At 39.3% G+C, this 22,117-nt stretch overlaps 1 protein-coding gene across 3 annotated transcripts in view; it reads right to left on the reverse strand.

Moving 5' to 3' along the window:
- Positions 1–22,117, reverse strand: part of PIEZO2 (piezo type mechanosensitive ion channel component 2) — a 295,169-nt gene that overhangs the window by 58,820 nt on the left and 214,232 nt on the right. For 2 of the 3 annotated variants that reach the window (XM_039385318.1, XM_039385319.1), the window contains exons 18-27: positions 20,095–20,136; positions 14,715–14,747; positions 14,139–14,371; positions 11,026–11,186; positions 9,923–10,099; positions 9,627–9,752; positions 8,021–8,221; positions 6,745–6,949; positions 6,500–6,601; positions 5,894–6,059 (exon numbers count right to left, since the gene is read on the reverse strand). In XM_039385318.1, coding sequence (XP_039241252.1) covers positions 5,894–6,059; positions 6,500–6,601; positions 6,745–6,949; positions 8,021–8,221; positions 9,627–9,752; positions 9,923–10,099; positions 11,026–11,186; positions 14,139–14,371; positions 14,715–14,747; positions 20,095–20,136 — 1,446 coding nt within the window. The remainder of the gene's footprint in view (positions 1–5,893; positions 6,060–6,499; positions 6,602–6,744; positions 6,950–8,020; positions 8,222–9,626; positions 9,753–9,922; positions 10,100–11,025; positions 11,187–14,138; positions 14,372–14,714; positions 14,748–20,094; positions 20,137–22,117) is intronic. The other variant, XM_027744595.2, reaches the window with a different exon arrangement.

Here is a 22,117-nt window from a genome sequence, read left to right on the forward strand (position 1 = left end):
TGAATTTTAGGGAGAGAACACACTTCTGATCACAAGCTGGTGAGAGCCTATTGAGCTGTTGTGCTGACGGATACAGCTCAATGCTTCTTCATGCTGGAGGAGCTGCTGTTATGTAGCTTCATTGCTTTCCCTTGTCAGCCACCTGCTTTGTTTTGAGTGTGGCTACCCATCGCCATATAACCCCAAGGCTCCTCCCACAAATCTCATCTGATGACTATCCCCTTCCTCTCCTTCAGGTATATTATCACTATATACATGCATTCTGTAAGCTACATCTACTCCCCAAATTCCTTCTTTCTTTCTGCTCTTCCATATCTCCTATTCCTTACACCCTACCAGCCTTCGTGACTGTGCATCAGAGTTCATTTCCCCTTCTAATCCCAACATTGCTAATTTCTCACCAAGCTTCCATCCTCAAAGTCTTTCCCTGTAGCTCTATTTCAGTTTTCAGAAGACAGTTTCACTGATTTTCCCTTTGCCAATAGCAACACCCAATCTTCTGAAAAATAGTTCCCTTATTTCAATGGACTTCTTCAAATCTAGTGTTGTGGATCCCACAGGTTTTAGTTCCTAATATTTTTGTCAAGGCCTCCCCAAGGACTGATATTCTTCTACTATCACTTTTTTACCAGTGAAGTCCTTCCTTCATGCTTGTATTCACTTTAAAAATTCCCAAATTAAAGATGTGTTATTGGTTGAGGCTCATTTTATTAGGAACAAAATGTTTATCTAATTTAAATAAAAAATACAACAGAAAGCCTGTAATGTTCATTTGCAGATTCTATCTCACTAACCTAAGCTGGAAGACAGTTCCAGGACTGACATTACAGCTGCCTTTCAGAGACTTTACCTGACTCACCTGGTGATGGTTCCCAGGGTGCAGGTATTAAAGAGGACAGTTCAATGGCTGTTTCTGCTTTTAAGTTTAAAAAAGTGTATTACAATCCCAAGCTTTTTTTCCCTGACAATGTCTAGGAGAATAACTGAAAAATTGGGAACTGAAATGAGAATTTTCCAGCATTAAAGACTGTGGTAAAGGATTATCATCAGTGAAGCTGCTTTAAATCCTGTATCACTCTAAAAGCTCCTACTTTCTATTCTCTGTTCTTGTTTCTGTTTCAAAGTCCTTTGGATATGCACTCTCCTGGGGTCAAGCACATATCCCCTGAGAAATCTGGGGGTGGAAAGACTAGAAAATTTCAGGAAATCTCCTTCTTAGACTGTATTTATCATTGTTGAACTCAAGCATTTCTCCAGAGAGAAATTAGGCATTTGGAAATATGTTCTTTTTCTGCCGCTGTTTATACTGCAGTTAAAAGCTTTTTATCCATGCCTTCTAGAACAGTGACCAACTAGTATCTTCTCACTAGGGAAGAACACTAGGGAAGTATCACTAGGGAAGTGATACTTCAGAAAGAGTGCTTTGGTCTGCAACTGCTATTCTTTTACATAGTAAGTACACACCAGGCTTCTCAGAAAACACAGGAATACTAAGCACAACTTTTTTTTCTTTCTTTTTTTTTTTTTAATGCTTTGTAATTTATTCATAGCCAGATTGTCTTCACTGATTTGTTTGGCTCTTTATGACTGACTTCTGGAGAGATGCCATTACTAATTTCACTTGCTTGGATAAGGTTTGAACCAAGTTCTTATCCATGTTACTAAATATTTAGACCATTCTGAAACTTCCATAGGAAAGCACAAGAAATGTTCTTAGACAAAGCTCTTTCAGTTCCAAATTGTCTTGGGTGGAGGCCAGATACGTACATTTTCTTTTGAGGTAGATCTTCGGTGAATTACCCAGAGCTTGGAGTCCTTCTTTTTAAAGATTTATAACTGCTAATAAAAGATTCAGTTACCCCGAGATACTGTCAGCCATTCTCTGGGGATTCTTTGAAGCAAATTAGGCATTTAGGATTGCATGTGTCCAGTGCAACCTCTCAAAAAACATAATCTAAAACCTGGGAAAATCTGCACTGTAGTGAAAGCATTGAAAGAGATACTTAAGGGCTCAAAGAAAGGTAAGACACCTTCAAGAACACAAAATCTATTATACAGTTCATACTAAAAGAAGGTCTGTTTATACCCAGAGACATCATGTTCCCATTACAGATTCATGAAGCTAACACTACAAACAAACAAAAAAAGAGAAGTTATAGCTTAAAAAGGGGTGAAAGGAAGACCTGAAGAACTGCAGACCGGTAAGCCTTACCTTTCTGCTTGGGAAGATCATGGAGCAGATCTTCATGGAAGCAATGTTAAGACACATGGATGACTAGAAGGTGATCCTAGATACCCACCATGGCTTCACTATGGGAAAATCGTGCATGATCCATCTGGTGACTTTCTATGATGGAGTGACTGCAACGCTCAATAAGGTCATCAAATTGACAGATGTCATCTACCTGGACTTCTGCAAAGCCTTCGAGATGATCCTATGTGATATCCTTATCTCTCTAAATTGAAGAGACATGGATTTGAAGGGTGGACTATTCAGTGGATAGGCAACTGGCTGGCTGGCTGAAGCCAGAGAGTTGTGGTCAGTGACTATATGTACAGGTGGAGGCTGGTGATGAGTGATGTCCCTCAGAGCTCTTTCTGGAGACTGGTACTCTTTAATATTATCACCAATGACATAGACAGTGAGATCGAGTTCACTTTCAGCAAAATTGAAGATGACACCAAGCTGAGTTGTGCAGTTGACACAACAGAAGGAAGAGATGCCATCCCAAGGGTCCTGGACAAATATGAGAAGTGGGCCCAGGAGAACCTCATGAAGTTCAACAAGATGAAGTGCAAAGTGCTACACCTGGGTTGGGACAATCCCAGACATGAGCAGAGACTGAGAGAGGAACTCATTGAGAGCAGCCCTGACAAGAAGGACTCGGGTGTTCTAGTGGATGACAAGCTGGACATGATCCAACAGCCTGCGCTCACAAGCCAGAAAGCCAACCGCATTCTGGTCTGGGCTGCATCAAAAGAGGTCGAGGGAGGTGATTCTGCCCCTCTACTCTGCTCTTGTGAGACTCCCACCTGGAGTGCTGCATCCAGGTCTGGAGTCCTCAGCACAAGAAAGACATGGACCTGTTAGAGTGAGTCCAGAAGAGGTCTACAAAGATGGTCAGAAGGATGAAGCACCTCTTCTGTGAGAAAAGGCTGAGAGTTGGGGTTGTTCAGCCTGGAGAAGAGAATGCTCTGGTGAGACCTAATAGTGGTCTCCTAGTAATGAAAGGCGTCCTACCAAAAAAGAGGGAGAGTAAGTTTTTACACAGGCATGTAGTGATAAGACAAGGGGAGGGATTTTAAACTGGAAAAGGAGAGATTTAGATTAGATGTTAGAGAGAAATTCTTTACTCAGAGGGTACTGAAACAAGTAGCCCAGAGAAGTGGTGGATGCCCCATTCCTGAAAGTCTCCAAGACCAGGCTGAATAGAGCTTTGAGCACCCTGGTCTAGTGGAAGGTGTTCCTGCCCACTGCAAGGGAACTAGATGATCTTTAAGGTCTCTTCCATTCCAGTGCAAACCAACCTATGATTCTACGATTACATGCCCAAGCATCTGTAAGAGAGGATATCATAAACAGGAATTTCCTTTGCTCCTGAATGGGCTAATTAATGTTTTTTCTATTCATTTATAATTGATTTTTTTCAAACAAAAATGTCCCTGTTCTTTTTCTTGCTCTGCCTTTTTCTTTTCATTCTACTTCTTACCCACACAACATAAAACTATTACATGAAACAGTCACACAGATTTCTGCATTTATCTGGAACAGGTATAAAGTGATCACGGTTTATTTGTTCAGCTCACCACCACTAATGGATCCTTTGATTTTCTCTTCTGTTGTACTCTCCACCAGCAATATTACTTACTGCTTAATACACATTGCAAATTTCTGAGTAAATGGTTGCATATACAGGTCTCCTTGGTCAGCACATGCACAGTAGGGTGTCTGAATGGATGTTCTGCCTCCAATGGCTTCAAGCTGATGCATACCATGCATATGAACCAAAACACAGGACTTAACCCCAAGAATGTGTGGAGGGGCAACAGGCCAGTTCAGCTTGAACTTTGCTTTGCACTATAAACCTGACTCTGACTCCTATCCAAAATCTTTAAAGAATATCCTCTGTGCTTCAAAGTTTTCATGTTTGCCCATTTGGGAATATCTTCTACAGATGACCAGAATTACCTATCAGATTCCAGAAAACATTGAAAAGATGTCCAAAGAGGCTGTTTAAAAAGCAGTGATTTTCTTGCCTCTTTTTTCCTTTTGAGGACAGCTTTAAAACACATTCTCATCATTAATGAAGTTTTTTTTCACAGTGATTTTTTTCTGGACTAAGGGAGGAAAACTTGGTATTTTCTTTCTGCCAGCAGTCAGTGATGGTCTTTTTCCAGCAACCAAACACATCAGTGTGCTTGATGCAACTGCTGCATCAGCTTTTGCTAAGATGGACACCATATTCGGTGGCAAGCAAAACCTCAGGTAATCTCCGCTGCATTTCCTCTAACCCAAGCCCTGTTTGTCAGATGTCTTTTAGAAAGTATCCCCACTTTATGGAGCATTTTGAAGAAAGATTAATACTTCTCTCTTTCTGATTATCCTACCAAATCTAGAGCATTGGGTCCACTGTGTAGACTGGAAATTCTCAAGGGGAAGAACTGATCAAACTTTGCCCAGTAGTGAGTATAAATCTCTGGATGAATGAGTAAATTGACTGTTTCAACAGTCTCCTCTTCAAAGTATTTCAAGATAGATTTGGCCACCAATTGTAACAGAAATAGAAGGATCAGATTAAAGATCTTGAGAGAGGCTTCTGGTGATAGCACTTCTCTGGTAAAAGAAAAAGTTTACCAGCAAAAGGGAGATTTTTCTGGACATTAGTTCTAGACATTATTCCTTTTGCATTCAGTAATAACTGCAACTAAGAGCATGCCCAGCACAATTTAAAAGAGCTGAGCTAATCTGTGTTGATGGAAATGATCACATAGGAACAGTTTCATTGTTTGAAGACTATTCAGAACAGACTGTCTCATGCTCTGCTCCTTTATAAATTATTCACTTTCTTCAACAGCCTCAGAAAGAGGAAGACATATCAGCTGTCCTTCCAAGACACTTTTAAGGTCCTTACGCCTAGATGAAATAGCACAAAGGACAGTCTCTTATATTAGAGTATTATTTTGATTGTGCTTAGACAACAACTCGGCAGGACATGACTGATGACTTCTTGGGATTAAACACATACGTGGGAAGCTGCAGACTATGATGGATTATTGCTAACATGTCTGTGTTCTGGGGGAAGCCACCAAAGCACTGAAGTCCACCATAAATGCTGCCCCACAGGGCATTCATGGAGGCAAATTCAAATTTGATTACCAAGATTCCTTCTGAAGTGGGGAAGATGGAGGGTTTAGATTCATCTAAACAGCCGAACCACCTTTTTTTTTCCAAACTCTCTAAATCCACATACGCACAAGTAACAGGTAAGAACTTGTGACCGAAAGGTGAATATTTCTCAATGTGTTGGTTGTCTAAGATAGTGGTGGGAGCTGATGATCTTAAAGGTCTTTTCCAACCTAAACAAGCCTATGATTGTATGAATACAAGCTTTCAAGCAAATTTCAAGCAAATCACTGAATGTCCCTCTGGGGAGCACTTAAAACAATCATCTGGCTTAGGAAGACTTGTTTGCATCTGCCCTGTTCTAAACCAGAGTCTGATTACCCAGAAATGAACTATCTGCTGTCTCATACAGTAAAAAATATGTTAGATGGGAACATACATGAATACAAATTCCAAGTAAAATTGGAAGGCATGAGAATAACTTTTACACTAGAGAACCTTACAAAAAGGAAGCACTGTATTTTCCAAGTATTTAAGATCCAGTTTTACCTGCAGTGAATGAAGTCAGGAACAGGATTATGCTGGCTAAAAGATGCCGCATCAAGATTCATGCAAATTTCCACATTGTCTCCAGCCATGATTCGTACTGCAGCTTTATTTTCATCCTCAAATGTCTGCCTTTGCAAGGATGCACACAGCAGCAACATGAAATCATCTAGGAGAAAGCCGTGATTGCAAGGAAAAATTCAGTCATTAACATAGGTATAAGGAGTGGCCATGATGCATTATAATGTAGTTACCAGACTGTTTTCCCCTGCTTCGAACCTCCAAGGCTGTGCTGTTTTCAAAACATGTAACACTGACTTGAAATTTATTAACGTATTTAATGGTTTTACCTGTCATTGTCTACAACTTGAGAAATAATGAGAAAAGGGGAAATAGTTCATACTTTTTGATGTCACATTATTGAAAACGCAATACAGGAAAAACAGCTGCAGAAATTACTAATTTTTTGAATTTTAGTATTCAGTCTCCCGGAGAATATGTCATCTTGCTACAGAAGATTAAATAAAAGCCTGGCTTCAAATTACACCGTACAGATGTTTTAAGCAAAGGACATATAAACACTTTACAACTATGTGCTAAAATACTTACACACAAGGAAGACAGGGTTTGGTCTCACAATGAAGTCTGGAAAGTATAACCACTTTATGATGTTGGAGTTGAAGTTGGCATTACCACTTCTCCATGGATAGTCTGTATGACAGAAGCATGTAAAAACACAATCAGTACTTTATAACAATTACTTAATCTTTTTCATCTGGATACTTACCAATTTTCCAGCCCTTTTATGTAAAACCAAGCAGCAGCAATTTTCCATAAAGGGTAAGTGTCCTTACCTTTACAAGGAGCAGGTGGGATGCCAATGCAAAGGAAGTACTGGAATGTAATGATGCATGACAGAAAACAGCAGTATTTTGGCCAGATCTCTGCAATAGCTTTTCTTCTGCGTCGATACAATACAGCAATCAGCCAGAAGGCATGAATCATGGCATAAAAATCCATCCTTTGACCAATTACATTCACTGATAGAAGAAAACAGGTCTGAAAATGAAGTAAAGAAACATAAGCCACATTTCCAAACTGATGGCTAGTCAATGTAGCAATAATACAAGTATTGTGGATCCTGACATAATGCTTGGACATGAGCTGCATCTGACTGCAGGAACTGACAGCAATCTCCTCCACTCCACCCCAATACCCAAATTTTTGATATTCTTCTATCTCTAGAGTCAGTTTCCACTATGTGATATCTAAAGATACAGAAAGGAAAGAGAGTTGTCAGAGTAGCTAATATGCAAAATGTTTAATTGTTGCCAAGCAGAGCACATACTACACAGTTAGATATTTTGATAGGACTTACAGTTGTGAAAAAGAACAGGAACTATTAAGATTAGCAACAACTAAAATGTATCTTTATGTGGGAAACAGGCAAAAGCAAAAGGGATTTAGACCATACGGCTTCTATTGGTAATAGACAAATCCAGTCAATTCCTATAAGGTAGCTTTAGTTCTCCATTGTTCTGAGGGCTCTGCGTTCCAGCATTTCTGTTCTCTGGCTTCACTGAAAGTAGTCCCATCACTCAGTTCCATGAAACGTGTTTTCAAGCTTAGTGAATACTTCATAGTGAATCATTTATTCAGTGCACTATGCTATTTTGATTTTCTCTCTCCTCAGATTAGGATGAGCTAAAAATTATTTCCTAAATAGTTGGGGAAATAGCTTGCTGGTTTCTTTTAATTTTCACTCATTCTTAATCCTCAGACTGCCTGTGAACAGTTTACTCTGTTTATCAGTAGCAAGTGCTGGTAGTGTTTAACAGATAGGTCAAGAGCATCATTATGATTAGAATTAGGATGCATTAGCCTGGGAGTTGTCTTCTTCAAATAGCCATAAAAAATTGTAAAAAAATCACTATTTTTACAAAGAGTTTTTGAACGTACATTTCATGTGTCCATGAACAAACAGTCAAGATAAGGGAACAGAGATGACTAACATGAACGATGACTAAGAAGCATCCAGAACTCAAATATAGTCCAAGCTAGTATTCAAAAATAGCACAATGAAAAGGTCTGGAATGGTAGTCTAAAGAAAAGTAATATATAGTGATTTACCTCCAAACCAAACTTGTAGAAGAAGTAGTTTATGAAATACTTGACACAGTTTACCACTCCATCATCCAGATGTGCTCTTGTAATATCATGAAAAATTGTTTTAGTCACAGGTGCAGTAAGGTTATTTCGACATCGGTAGTATTCTTGATGACGGTAGATTGTAACTTCGAAAGCCAATATAGCCAGCATTAGTAAGTTATTCTATGGGAGACACAATCAGAAAAATAGTAAATAAAAATCAAAACCACATGAAGCTATAAAATTTTCTGATAAGCATAAACTCATGAACACTCAAACTGATGTTACCACTGAGTACTTCTGCACTCCAGAATGCACTGGCACCTATTCCCAGCTATCATTGAAACAAAGTAAGGTTCCTACCACTTCTTGGATTTTAATGAATCATACGGACATTCAGAAGATACATATAAAGACATTGATTAAAAAATAATATAATGAACACTGGTTGTGGAAAAGAAGGGGAGGCAAAAGCCTCTCAGTTTAATACTGCAGACATTTTGAATGCCTGCTAAAAGAGACATACAGAAACACATCAAGACTTGAAGCTTGGGACCTTCAGGTATGGAACTGAAATGAATTTCTATATGGACAGGAGACATCTTATTTGCTAACTCAATGCAAACCTTTCTAGAATAATTTCTAATCCCAAAGTGTTTTCAATTTATAGCTGTAAAACTCTTGCAATCAAGGCAGACACCTTGCCTCAAGGCAACTTCACTCTACATGCAAAACCCTTGGGTCAGTAATTGCTCTTCCCCACATATATTCTCAACTATGGGAGGTGTATGGCTAAAGGAGCAAGAGGCAGAGGCATTACCAGCACCTAATATGTTGACCTGCACAGCTTGGCAGGTATTCCCTACACAAACAAAGCACACAGAGGTAAGCTCTCAGGGAAGAAATGACAAATAAGCCTAGTTAGATCAAAATTTGCTGCTGTCCAGTTAGCCAATTTCTGACAACTTTCTCCAAAATTCTGGAGATTCTTTAAACCAAGAAGAAATATGCAAGGTTTTTGCCAGGACTTGGCACACTTTCATTGTAAGTAGGGTTTTTTAATCAAGAAAGGAATAATAAAATATTGCTCACAGGCATCAATGAAAAACAAAAAGAAAAACAGAAGACATCCATTTAATAGTGTTTGAATGAATTATTCCTTTAACTCGTTATATTTTCTAAATTGTGGCTAAGGAATACGCACTTAAAAAAATTAACTGCTTATACCATACACTATCATTCAAGGCAATTACTCCAATTAGACCCATCAGTCCTTTGGTACCTGAAACCTGTATACCTCTTAATTACTTTGAGTTCTTAAATATTACATTTCTTACAGAGCTTTGAACAGATGGTAGAGTTCAAAAGCCATACTTCTACATGAAAGATTATCTGAATTGGTACTGAATCCTTTCCAGATATATTCTGTGTAACAGTATAGTTTTGTGTTGCCTCCTTCCTTTTGTACTTCCCTATTATCAATTATTACATTTTGTGCGTGTGTGTGACAGATTATTTATTTCAAAAAGACATTGCTAATTCATCACAAACTAGAAAATATCAGAATACAGATAATTAAAGAAGTTACCCTTAAGTACACAAGAAGGGGATAAGACTTTCTCAATCCAACCCACTCTGCAGGATCAACTGGCCCACTGTAGAGCACTGAGGTTTTGAGTTCTTCTAAATCGACCTTAGTTTCATTCTCTCCTGGCTAAAAAAAAATGCAACAGTTATAAAACATGTTTAAAATTGCTTGAGGAGGGAATAATCAACAGTAATACATTACATGAACTGTCAGTTTCAGTACTTTATATACTTCCTTTTGCTCTTCTTCACTGAAGAAGGAAGCAGTCAAACTTTTTAATATGCACTCGTACTCACCAATGTACAGTTACTGGAAAAAGTTTTGGGATCGATAGATGAGAGTTGGTACAACATTTTGCAGACAATAATCACACATGTCCAGACAGTGCAGATACTTGATGCCAGGGGGCGAAACTGAGCATATGGCAAAGCAAGAGCCCAGGCAATTAAAAACACAAAGTTAAAGAGAGACACCTGAAAACACAAAAACAGTACAGAAATTACATGGAGTAACAAAAGAACTGAGAAAGTTTGACCTTTTCCACAGCAAATAAAACCAGAATTATTCAAAAGAAAGGGACATGAAGAAACTTTGAGAAAAACACTGAAGAAAAGAATTACAATACTCAAAACAATGTGGTAAGTGAAGAAGGAAAAAAAACTTGATAGTCAGTTTAGAAAGGACTTTATCACCTACATAATATTAATACTGTTAGACCCACAAAACTCCATATCCTCTCTATCAACAGACATGAAGAAAGAGGACCACATACAGGTTCTGCTGCTTTAGTACACATGAATCAAAGATGAGATGACACAGATCTGTGTGTCTGTGCAACCGACCTTTGTCCTCTTGACCTTTTTCCCACAAAATATGTGAGAAAATGGATTTTTTGTTTTGTTTTTGTACTGAATCCTCTCTGACTATCTTGTTCAAGGAATGGCTATGTTATGCAGTGAACTCACACTGCCCACACCAAAAGCACAGCTAAAAGTGTTGCTCCCTTTTTCTTTAGGCATAGTTCCACATTCTTATTTCTTAAGCACCAAACTGAGTTTAAGTAATTTTCCTTAATGTACCTTTTCTACACCCTCTGTCCCTGGATGGTGCCCACAGCCAGTTGGAGCAGGAGAGGGATTACGTCTCTTACATTCAAAGAATTAGACTAATAAAACTTTCATATCTGGATAATAAAAATTTAATATCTGGAGAAAAGTGGAGGGCTGAGACTATCTAGACTGAGAGAATATCACTGTGGAAGATGTCAAGGCAGGTCCCCAGCAGGTGACAACCCCAAATTTCAGTGAGGTCTGACAGAAGGAAACCATCTCCCCACACATCAGCAGATGCTGACACACATTCATGATGTGTAAGAGTTTGACAGTGGGTGTTTACTTGCCTCTTTCACTGTGACCCAGATGATGTAAGAGGAAACAATTTTGATGATGTGCAGCTCCAACAGCCACCACACGAAGACTTGCATCTTATGAAAATACTCCAGGAATTTCAAAAACAGCACTGTAAGGCGGTCAATCACTAGATGCCACTTGTTTCTTAAGTCTGCAGGGATGTTCAAGCAGAACCATAGTGAGAAGAAAAACAGAAGGTCTCTGTAAAATGGAATACTCCACTAGATAACGAGTTTTCTGTTTCTTCTCTTCTAATCTTTACAGTAAGGCAAGGTGGAGGATAAAGGTATGGCCCAGTGGGTAGCTAAGACAAAACAGGGTTGAGGCCCACTTAGCTGTGGTGTTTTCCCTTCTGACCCACTTTCACTGGAAGGATTCCACACTTCAAAAGCAGCAGTGGTAGCCCTCCTTGCCGATTTTGCTTTTATTCCTCTCTATCAGAGCTCTTCTTGGAACTCTGTTGTCCTCCAGTATCTTTGGATCTAAGCTTAGAGATCTCATTCAGGAATTAATTCCAGCCCTGGTCCTTATCCAGCTCAGAAAAATACAGGGTTTTTTTGATGCTTGGAAGCCATGGACCCAGACTGTTTTCAGAAAGCACAGACTACTACTATTCAGAAAGCTTTTCAGCCAGCTTGGAAGAGATCCGTACACACTAGGATTAGGATTCTTGTCATATGGGTTTAGGCAACTGTACTATAGACATTTTCAGATGACAGAGTTATCTAAAATGCCTTGAAAACAGCACTGCCTCCTAGAGTGTGATCTGTGCCATCACAGGACAGATATCTAAAACAAATAAGGCAAACTGTAGTCAATTGAATATTTCTCTCAGTTGAAAAAGTTTATCAAGTTAAGATCCTGAATTTGGGTGAAAGTATCCCTTTGTATGGGTGTTTTGCTAAAAAAGCCATCCTCCCAAATACTACCCCAGTGAGCAAGCATGTGACAACACCTATTACATGTGAACGTACATGACAATACATATGCTGAGCAGTGCTCTCTAAGTGTTGACTTTTCTTGTGGGTCATAAAACTGTTTCACCAGGCTGGTATATATTAGTATAAAGTCTTCACACTGTATTAGGGGATTCAGAAGAACTTTGGAGATTAGAAAGGATTTTACATGCTGTGAAAACATTCTTACAGTTACTATCAGAGATGGAAAAATTTGCAAGTGATACCAAAACATATAATTGTCTAGGCTGGTAAGATTGCAAAGGAGTTACCACCTTCTGTATGCAATTATTTCTACTTATTACATTATTTTATATATAAAGCAAACCAAGATGGTTATTCTGTGCATATTTGTGTGAAGAACACATGCACATTTGTGTGGAAAAGCAGACTTTTGGAATACCTCACAACCAAAGTCCATGCTTTTTTCTTCTGCCTTTTTTCTCCAAACACAACTTAGAAAATCCTAATAAAAATGCTGAGTGATGTAAATTCCATGACCACATAATTAAACTTGAGAAATTAATTAAGCTACAGAACTCTAATCCCACATGTGTTTTTACAAGCACAATGAGCGTATTCAAGGAAAGTCTTTACAAAATTAGATGTTCTCATTTTTTCATTGCATTTATTTCCATTTGCGGTGTTGCATCATGCAAGGTATATCCAGACAGTGGCAGTTAAGTGGAGCGGACAGATACGGTACTCTAGCGGGCTCTGTCTAGCGTGGCCAGGCAATACACACACAGGAAATAAAATACAGGCCTTGAACGCATCCACTGAAAGACTGTACAACACTGTGTAATGAGGTCTGCACTCTTGAACATGTTTAATGTCAAAGCTCCAGCCACATGGCTACATAAAAATGGTATAACTCTTAGGCAGAAATAAATGCATGTGCAGCTTAAAGATGGATCACATGTGGCAAGCAGCACCTTTTGTTATTTCCAAGCCCCACTGGCTGCAGCGCCCTACTTCCCTGCTTGCAAGTGTCATGCACAGAATAACCTCCACCAGCTAGCCTCTGTTCCAAAGCCCTTCCAGCATGTAGGGATGGACAGAGTGCAACAAACTCATCATCCCTCATAGACCACATGAAGACTGGCCAAGAGAGGTTTCCATGGCCCATGAACACCTCTCTGAGGGCAGATGGTCCAGCCAGGAAAGGCAAGTAGTTTCACCTCAGGTTCAAGCACTGGAACAGGCTGCTCAGGGAAGTGGTGGAATCACCATCCCTGAAGATATTTAGAAGATGTGTGGATGTGGCACTTATGGACACATTTTAGTGGTGGACTTGGCAGCGCTGGGTTAACAGTTGGACTCAATGATCTTAAGAGGTCTTTTCCGACCCAAATGATTCTACAATTCCCTGTGGCAGCTAAGACAGATGTGCTGTCGTTTTGCTTTGACAAAGACCCTGCCCGTACTTACGTGTCGCAGTCCCGTGAACACTGGCATGAGTAACCAAATTTGCAGCAAGGCCACCTCCAAAGAATACAGCATCCTTGGGTGTTAAATGCCCTTCCCTGGTTTCACTTTTGGCTCATATTACAAACTGAGTTACGGAAATAATTCATGCTAGGGGTTCATCCTAGCAATATCAAGGATGACAATATAAGACTCACCCATGTCTGCCCTTAAGCTTTTTTATATTCATCTGGTGTCAATTACACATTCCATATTCAGAAGTGAAAAATATGACACTAATGTGCACATAAATAATGAAGTAAAGCCATTTGGACTTCTGAAGAGGACTGCCTTCAAAGTATGCAGATATATTAAATATCCATGTGTGTTTTCTTCATTGTAAGGAGATTTTACTCAAAAGGAGTTCTTAGTATTTGTGGTAGCCTCCAAATAATTCAAACCAGACCACCTAGAAGAAAGAAGCATGGCTTCTTTTGTTTTATTCCTCTTAGCATCCTACAGAAAATGTATGATTTTTCCCTAGAAGAGCCTGTAGCCTGTTGAATAATTGACAAGTAGCCATCTGCTCAGTGAACTTAAGGCTCTTTGACATAGACTGCATGTAAAACTAGAAGGAAAACCTGATAATTGAAGTTAACAGGAATGACTAAGAGCAAACCACCTGTTGCCACTATTAATTAAGGCTGAAGAAAGCAAAATTTGCATTCTGCAGAGCTTACCTGTAGTTTCTTCTTCCTCTGATTCATTGTCTTCATCATCAGAATCATCTTCCTTGTCCTCGTCTTCCTTTTCTTCTTTGCCTTTTTTGACTCTCCCTTTCTCTCCCTCCTCTTCTGGCTCTTCCATTCTTTTCTCACCAGCCTCTTCCAGCATTTTATCCTCTTCCTTTTCTTTGCTGGCTGTTAAATTCATCATAGTTATGTCAGGCAGGCTTCCATCTTGGTGCACCAGTCTGTTGGTAAACAGTACCATGTCAGCAAACTGAAGAGTAATGACATCGTAGTCTTTTTCTTTTCAAACCGTATAATTAGAAAAAAATAAACTGTTCATGGAAAATGCCTTAGAAGTGGAAAAGTTAATGATTTTGGTACTCTCTCCAAACACACTGAAAATTGAGTTGGAATGTATTAGTAACTACTTCTCACTCAGATACTAATGGTTAGTTAGTAATGAGTGGTATTGACACTTAAACTTGACATTTTCCCCACTGGAGAAAATGGTCAGAGTTTAAGATGTAGAAGCATGAAATGACATTATTTAAGAGGAAACATTTCATGACTTCATAGGGGACTTACTCATTTTGGTGGTTTGGTATTTTTTTCTTGAGGCTGCTCAAAGTAATTGGAACAGAAAGAAAAAGGGAGATGAGAACAGAGGGGTTACAGAAGAAGGTCATTGACAAACACGTCATGCTACATCACAAGTCATAAAGCATTCTCCTACTCCATCTGCAGAAGCCTTCCGATGCCAAGAGCATGCCATCATGACATTCACAGGGTGCTTCTATAAAGAAACATGGATTTGCAGCACAGATGGAAAGGGGACAGCCTATTTACATTACACCAGTGCTAAACGTGGTCAATACTTCTACCATGCTGTGTGTAATGCAGCTGAACTATCACAAGTATCTGACCTATCACTGTAAATGCATTTCCACCTTCTTCCAATTGAAAGGTGCAGCTGGAAAGCCAAGGAATTTGCAAATTTTCTTCCAGCTACAGGTTTAGGAACAAACAAAAGCAAAAAATCCATGGCTGTGGCTTCAGAATGTTTTATCATCTCTGTCTTTGATAGCGTCATTCATTCTCTCTTTGCTACATCTCACAGAGAATTTTTCTTTAATTTCTAACTGTCTCTAGCTTATCTATTAATAAGTTTCAGACTACCAAAACTGGAATACAACTCATTTAACAAGGAAACAATATTTCTCTAGTGCCACAGCACCATTTTTTCCCCCTGAGATTCATTCAGCATATATCTTTACTGGGAAAAGAGACATTTTCTTATGGTTTCAGACATTTTATTTTTTCTTCTGCAGCTGTGCTCACCTCCCATACTTGCAAAAAACCAAGTTGTCCCAATTCGTTGATTATATGTGCTTTACTGAGCATACTGCCAATAAAGAGTCCCTCTGAATACAACATCTTGCAATAAAGTCTCCCTTTGGCAAGTGTACATCTATATGATTAGGTCGCTAAATGTTTAGTTATGCTATTGAAATTACTACACTCAGAATACTTTCAAGCACCTGTAAAAGTGCTACAGTACCATATGATGTGAAAATCTGGTTGATAACCATTTAGGCAGGAAATTCTGCTGATTTTACCTAGGATTTTTACAGTTTAAGAAACCAACAATCTAGATTATTCCTTTTGATCATTAAAAATTAAGAGCCTAGACCAAGCAGTTAATGAGAAAGTCAAACAAGTGGAATTATTTTTCAAAAATTTGGGCGTTGCAGTTACTTCAAGATGAAAAGTTTTGTGGCTCAAATGAAGGAAAAACTAAAGAAATCTGACTAAACAATCCTGAAGTAGGAATACTGTATCAATTGCTGAAAGGTAGAAAAGGTGGATTTAAATTAGAAGTTTAACAAGACAGTCAAGCACCAAAGAATATCACTGAATAAATTTTAGTCACATTCTTGACTAAAATCCCTCATCATGTATTGGGCAATGAACTTGAGTGTCTAATAATCTGAAAATCTGTTGTACTCAAGAATATACTCAGTAGCTTTGGCTACTGAAAACAGAAGCTCATCTAGCCCCAACTCTCCCTGCCACAGGCAGGGACACCTCCCGTTAGAACAGGTTGCTCAAGGCATTTTTCCGTCTGGCCTTGAATGCTACCAGGTTTGGGGCATCCACAACTTCTCTGGGCAACTTGTTCCAGAATCTGACCACCCTCACAGTAAAGATTTTCTTCCTAATATCTAGCCTAAATTTCCCCTCTTTCAGTTTGTACCTATTACTCCTTGTCCTATCACTACAGTTCCTGATGAAGAGTTCCTCTTCAGCCTCCCTGTAGGCCCTCTTCAGATACTGGAAGGTTGCTATGAGTTCTCCACATAACTTTCTCTTCCCCATGTTGAACGGCTGTAACTTTCTCAGCCTGTCTTCATAGAGGAGGTGCTGCAGTCCTCTTATCAACTTCGTGGCTCTCCTCTGGACATGCTCCAACAGTTCCATGTCCTTCTTATGTTGGGGGCACCAGAGCTGAACACAGCGCTACAGGGTCTCACAGGAACAGAGTAGAGCAGGAGGATCACCTCCTTTGACCTGCTGGCCATGCTCCTTTTGATGCAGCCCAGGATTTGGTTGTTTTTTTGGGCTGTGAGTGCACACTGCCGGATCATGGTGACTTGTTTATCAATCATCACTCCCAAGACTTTCTCTGCAGAGCTGCTCTCAATCAATTCTTCGCCCAGCCTGTGGGTGTGCCTGGGACTGCCATGACCCAGGTGCAGAGCCTTGCACTTTGCTTTTTGAACCTCATGAGCTCTGGATTGGCTCAACTGACCTCTCAACTGTGTCAGGGTTCCTCTGGATGCCATCCCTTCCCTCCCGCATATCGGCTACATCACACAGCCTGGTGTCATCAGGATTGCTGAGGGTGAACTCAATCCTACCATCCATGTCACCAACAAAGAAGTTGAATAATATCAGACCCAGTACTGACCCCTGGGGGACACCACTCATCACTGGTCTCCATGGGGACAGTGAGCCGTTGACCACAACTCTTTGAGTGCAGCCATCCAGCTAGTTCTTTATCCACTTGGTCCATCCATCAGATCCATGTCTCTTCAATTTAGAGACAAGGATGTCATACCAACGATGTTAAACACTTTGCATAAATTCAGGCAGATGATGTCAGTTGCTCTGCTCCTATCCACCAATGTTGTAGCACTATCATAGAAGGTCACCAAATTTACCAGGCATGATTTGCCTGTATTAAAGCCATGTTGGCTGTTACCAATCATCTCTTTTGGGGTTTTTTGTTTATTTTCACATTTAAGCTAGCATATATACTAAAAGGATATTCAAATCTCTATAAGGTGACTAAACATTAATATTCCCTAAAAGGACATAAACTGACTTATATTTACCTAAAACTCTAATAAAGTACCAATAGGAGGGTCATATATAAAGAAGAGAGGATGAATTTTCAGTTCAGTTCAAATGTTATAGAGATCCTTGGTTACTATAAACCATCAGAGCCCATTAAAAAGGCAATGCACCATGAAATGAAAGTAACTATAATCAGACAGGCTTTGCACACATGCAATTGCATTGATTTCTATGGGGCATCTTCCCAACTGACCTTCATAATGCAAAAAAATCTACATTCACGCTGGCGTAAAACAAGGACTTACTGATTTACCTCAGTGTAAAATGGACAGAAACATAATAACCCTATAGGATTTTGTATCTTTCTCTTATTCATATGATTTTTACTCATATGCCAGAGACCCAGGAGGTCATGGGGTTATAAAGATGGGTACATGGAATATGTATACCCAATAAAGCCTCAGTATGAGTTTAGTTTTCAGTAGGATGGCACTTAGTTTTATCAGCATCAGTAGGCTTGAGCATTGGATCACGTGCTTAGGAGACGCAAGACTAGATGAAAAGCCCTGCCCACTATTCAGAAAGTTAGTCTACTTGGAATCCTTCTTCCAAAACTTCCTTATGTATTGCTAGAGTTGGTTTTCTTCTTTTATTTTTTTTTTCCACTACAAGATCACATTATATTGTAACAGACAACACTGAGGTGTTAAGATACAAAAATTGCACTAGTTTAGAAATTTTAAGACAGGCTAATCATAAAAGTTTCACAGTTAGTCAGATATAACTTCGTTGTTGGAAGACACATGACGATGAGAAATTATCCAAAATAACATAAAGGTATTATGTCTGATACTTAGGAAGACCACAATAACAATGCAGATAACAAGCCTTTATGGTACGGCCACTGATGAATTTAATTAATTTAATTCATTAAATAGGGCATCAATATTGAAAAGTATACTAGTAGATATAGTTTTCAGCAAAAAGCAATTTCAGTGGCACTAAAATAAGGAATGTGCCACAGATCCTTGCTGGATTCCTAGTACTTTCATGTATTTGTAATTTTCTAGAGCAGAAGATTAATTAACTGAATGCATTATGAAGTATCTTTTGTCTTTGATAATTTTTTGCAGTTTATGAATTGCTTGAAACTTTCTGGTTCAAAGAAATTCTCAAGTATCTTTCATGCAAAGCCTTAAGAACAGAAAGCTTTCCACTCTGCAGAACGCCAGTTACCCATCTCCTGAATATTTGGTCTGCAAGACTCAAACTGAGCACACAGTGCCGTACCTCTACTGGCCTTTATGGGCCTTTCAGGGGATTTGCTGCCTGAATCCAAGCCATGTTGCAATATGTGGACAGACTAGGAAGCCTCTCCTTTCATTAGGAGCTGCTTTCATGCTGAGGCACCCCTCTATTGTGACTGCATCAAAGCTGTGTCTGAATCTGCTCCCATGCCTCCCTGGCCCTAAGCCTGACATGCAGACTGACACCCTGCCTTCACTCCAAATCTAGCTTATCTCTATGGACTCACTGGGACCTCACCAGAATGTGGCTGACCCTTGTTACCAACTCTGGATGTGACCCTCACCCTCAGCTGCTGGTTCATGTTCCTGATTCCCCACGGGTGAGAAGCCAGCCTTGCCTCCTGGCCATGCCCCTTGGCTCCCAGCTTGCCTGCCCTCACCAAGGTGATCACCCTCACTGCTCCCTTAAATATGGGCTTCCTACAGACCAGATTTCCAGCTCTCGTGAACTTTTGAGAACCTTGACCCAAACTATGTGATGACATTTGAAGAAGGAGCATGAACATGACACATAAATTAACTTCTTGTTAGAGCAGGTAGTCACAAATATCTAAACAAGGGACTTTCTTGGCTTTCCTGTTTATATTTCAGTAGTGACAACAAACTCAGAAGTCCTTCTATTCTTGGGGATGATTAAACAAAAGCCCACATTTATTCCAGTCAAATATTTTGAAAGAAATCTAGTTTATGGAACTGTTCTGAAGATGCCATTTTTAAAGGGTTGACGGCAATATGGATTTTTCTGCCTTGGATCCTGCAGCACCAAACTCAGCCCATGAATTAACAGCCTTAGCATGCAGTGGTTTCAGTGTTCCATTTCTGCTTCTGGAATTTCAGTCTATACAAACCCATAATGCATACCACACATTTAACTGACCTGGCCCTCAAATTCCCTTTCTTATGTGCTTGTGAGGAATACAGGGATGTGTGTCTCTATGTGTACATATGCGCGTGCAGGCATGCATCTTTCCATGCACAAACAAAGGGTAGATAAACGAGCCTCCTCAACCAAGTCTATTGTCTGCAGCCAATTACAAATAGCACCAATTATTCCTGTATTGAGGCATAGGCAAACTTTAAGAGAATTCCCAGCTGAGAAAAAAAACAAGTATAAATATGCAGGAGAGATGTATCCACTGCTTCACCAGCTTTAGGAAATTACAATACCTGAACAACGTTATCTCCCTGCTTACTTCCCAGTACTGCACAGCAAGAATACACTTTGTTTTAAGGCAATTAAAAAGTAACAAAAAACTTAAGGTATATCTGTTTTAAAGGAAAGGAAGAATTGAAGTACCCACCTATTAATTATTAGATATACACGGCCATTGACTTTGGCATGGCTATGAGGTGGGAGATGAAAGAACAAGATGAAAATGGGAAATGAATTAGAGAGAGAAAAAAAACCTGTTAAATTGGAATGAATGCACTTTCTTGTCTACCAGTGTGTTGTGACACATTGCCATAACAAAACACAATCTGAAAGCTTAATATACCCCATGCAGCAAAAAGTCTAGGAAGCTTATAAATGCAACTCTAAAACATGTAGATGGTATGCAACTTCAGTCAGAACTACAGGTAATTCACAGTCCCCAAAATGTGAGAACAGCTTTTACTGCTTTACTTCAAGTAAGCCTTAGAATGTCCACATTTTTTAAAATACATTTTTGCTTTTTTTTTTAAGAAATTATTTAAAGGTAATTATGGCAGAGCATCGTATCACAGAAAATATACAACTCACGGACTTTATCTCTGCCATATCATGATTCATGGTACAGCAGGAAATATGGTTGGAAAGTCCTAATCAGGATTTTTCTTTTTCTTGCAGATGTAAAACTGAGACATTCAGTTCTAACACCTTTATAAATAGTGAGAAGTGCCTCACTCTGCCAGTGTCATCTATTTGCAGCAGGTAGTGCCTTACTCTGGAACTCACTCTGCAAACTTTACTCATGTGAAGCAATATTTTCACAAATGAACATTCCCAGCAATTTTAATAGGACTCATAATCACACATGGCAATTCGGAGGCAGGTGGAGGAACTGCACCTGCTTTCTTTACTACTTTCATGAGCAGCTCTCACCTGCTGGGATTCTTTTAAGAAGTTCACTATTAAAACGATTGAGTTCTGTCTTCTTACTCAAATCAGTTTCTTTATCTAAAATTTTTTGTCGCAAAAGATGCAGCATAAAAGCAGTTTACTTTCAGGATGGTATCTCAAGGCTACTTACTCCTTGCAAAAATTTTTACTCTCAACACCTCTAAAACATTTTGTGTCTTTGCTATCAGTGGTTCCATCCTTTGCGAATGATGTGACTTTAGTCACAGTATCCTCTTCAAGCCAACATTTGGAAAGCTGTATAATATTTTGGTATCTTTCATGTATAATAGAAAGATTTTCAAGACAGGAAAAGTATACTGTACTATGAACCCATCAAAATCCTACAAGTGCTTAGTTTTGATTTTTTTTTTCCAATTTTGTGCCTATTGGATCACACTAGAAGGGAGGTGGAAACTGTTTCTATGTTACTCAGCACAAGTGCAAACTGTTAGAGCTACAGGAGAGCTTGGGCAGTTACTACAAACTGTAAAGCATTTCCCCCCAGTGCCTCAGCCCAGGAAAAACCCCATTTCAGCTCAGGTGCGTGTTTGGGCTCTGGTTTCAGGGCTTGGCCAATTCAGAGATGTTAACATGTATCTTCTGCTGCACAAGAAGTCTGACATCAGCAAGGAGAGTTTGCTCACAGGCCATTACAAAAGGGCGCTCAAATAAACCATCACATTTAGTAATTCAAGAAAAGCAAAGCAAGAGATATTATGCAAACAGCCATTTAAAACGGTAAGCTGAAAAAACCCCACAAATTTATTGGAAAATTTTGTCAAGTTTGATTTGTTCTAGTTTTAGCAATTATTTAATACGGAAACTGGAAGCATTCTATAGAAGTAGAGCTTATTCCCACGGCACAAACAAATTTGTGCCATACACTGTGAAGCAGCTTTGTATCAAATTGAATGCATGAAAAATATCTGAAATGCTTTAGTAAATCTTGAAAAATGTAGAACATAATTCTCTGTTAAGATAAACTGTCGCTATTCCACAACACTCTGTGGTGTATGTGACATGCAGCTAGTCGCCACTCGTAGAAGTGCAGCTGAGATATACTTATCATTGGACAGGTAAATATTCTAAAAGCAGTGTCTAAATGAATTGCTTTCTTCAAGGAATGACTGTAATTGTCATTGCGTAACATAACACTATAACACTATGTACTACAAAACCATTTCTCTCTCTTGTACTCCTGGAGCAGGATCCTAGGCCAGATA

Source organism: Pipra filicauda, unplaced genomic scaffold (assembly GCF_003945595.2).
Source record: "Pipra filicauda isolate LSUMZ 115617 unplaced genomic scaffold, ASM394559v2 scaffold402_size659489_pilon, whole genome shotgun sequence".
NCBI lineage: Eukaryota > Metazoa > Chordata > Aves > Passeriformes > Pipridae > Pipra > Pipra filicauda.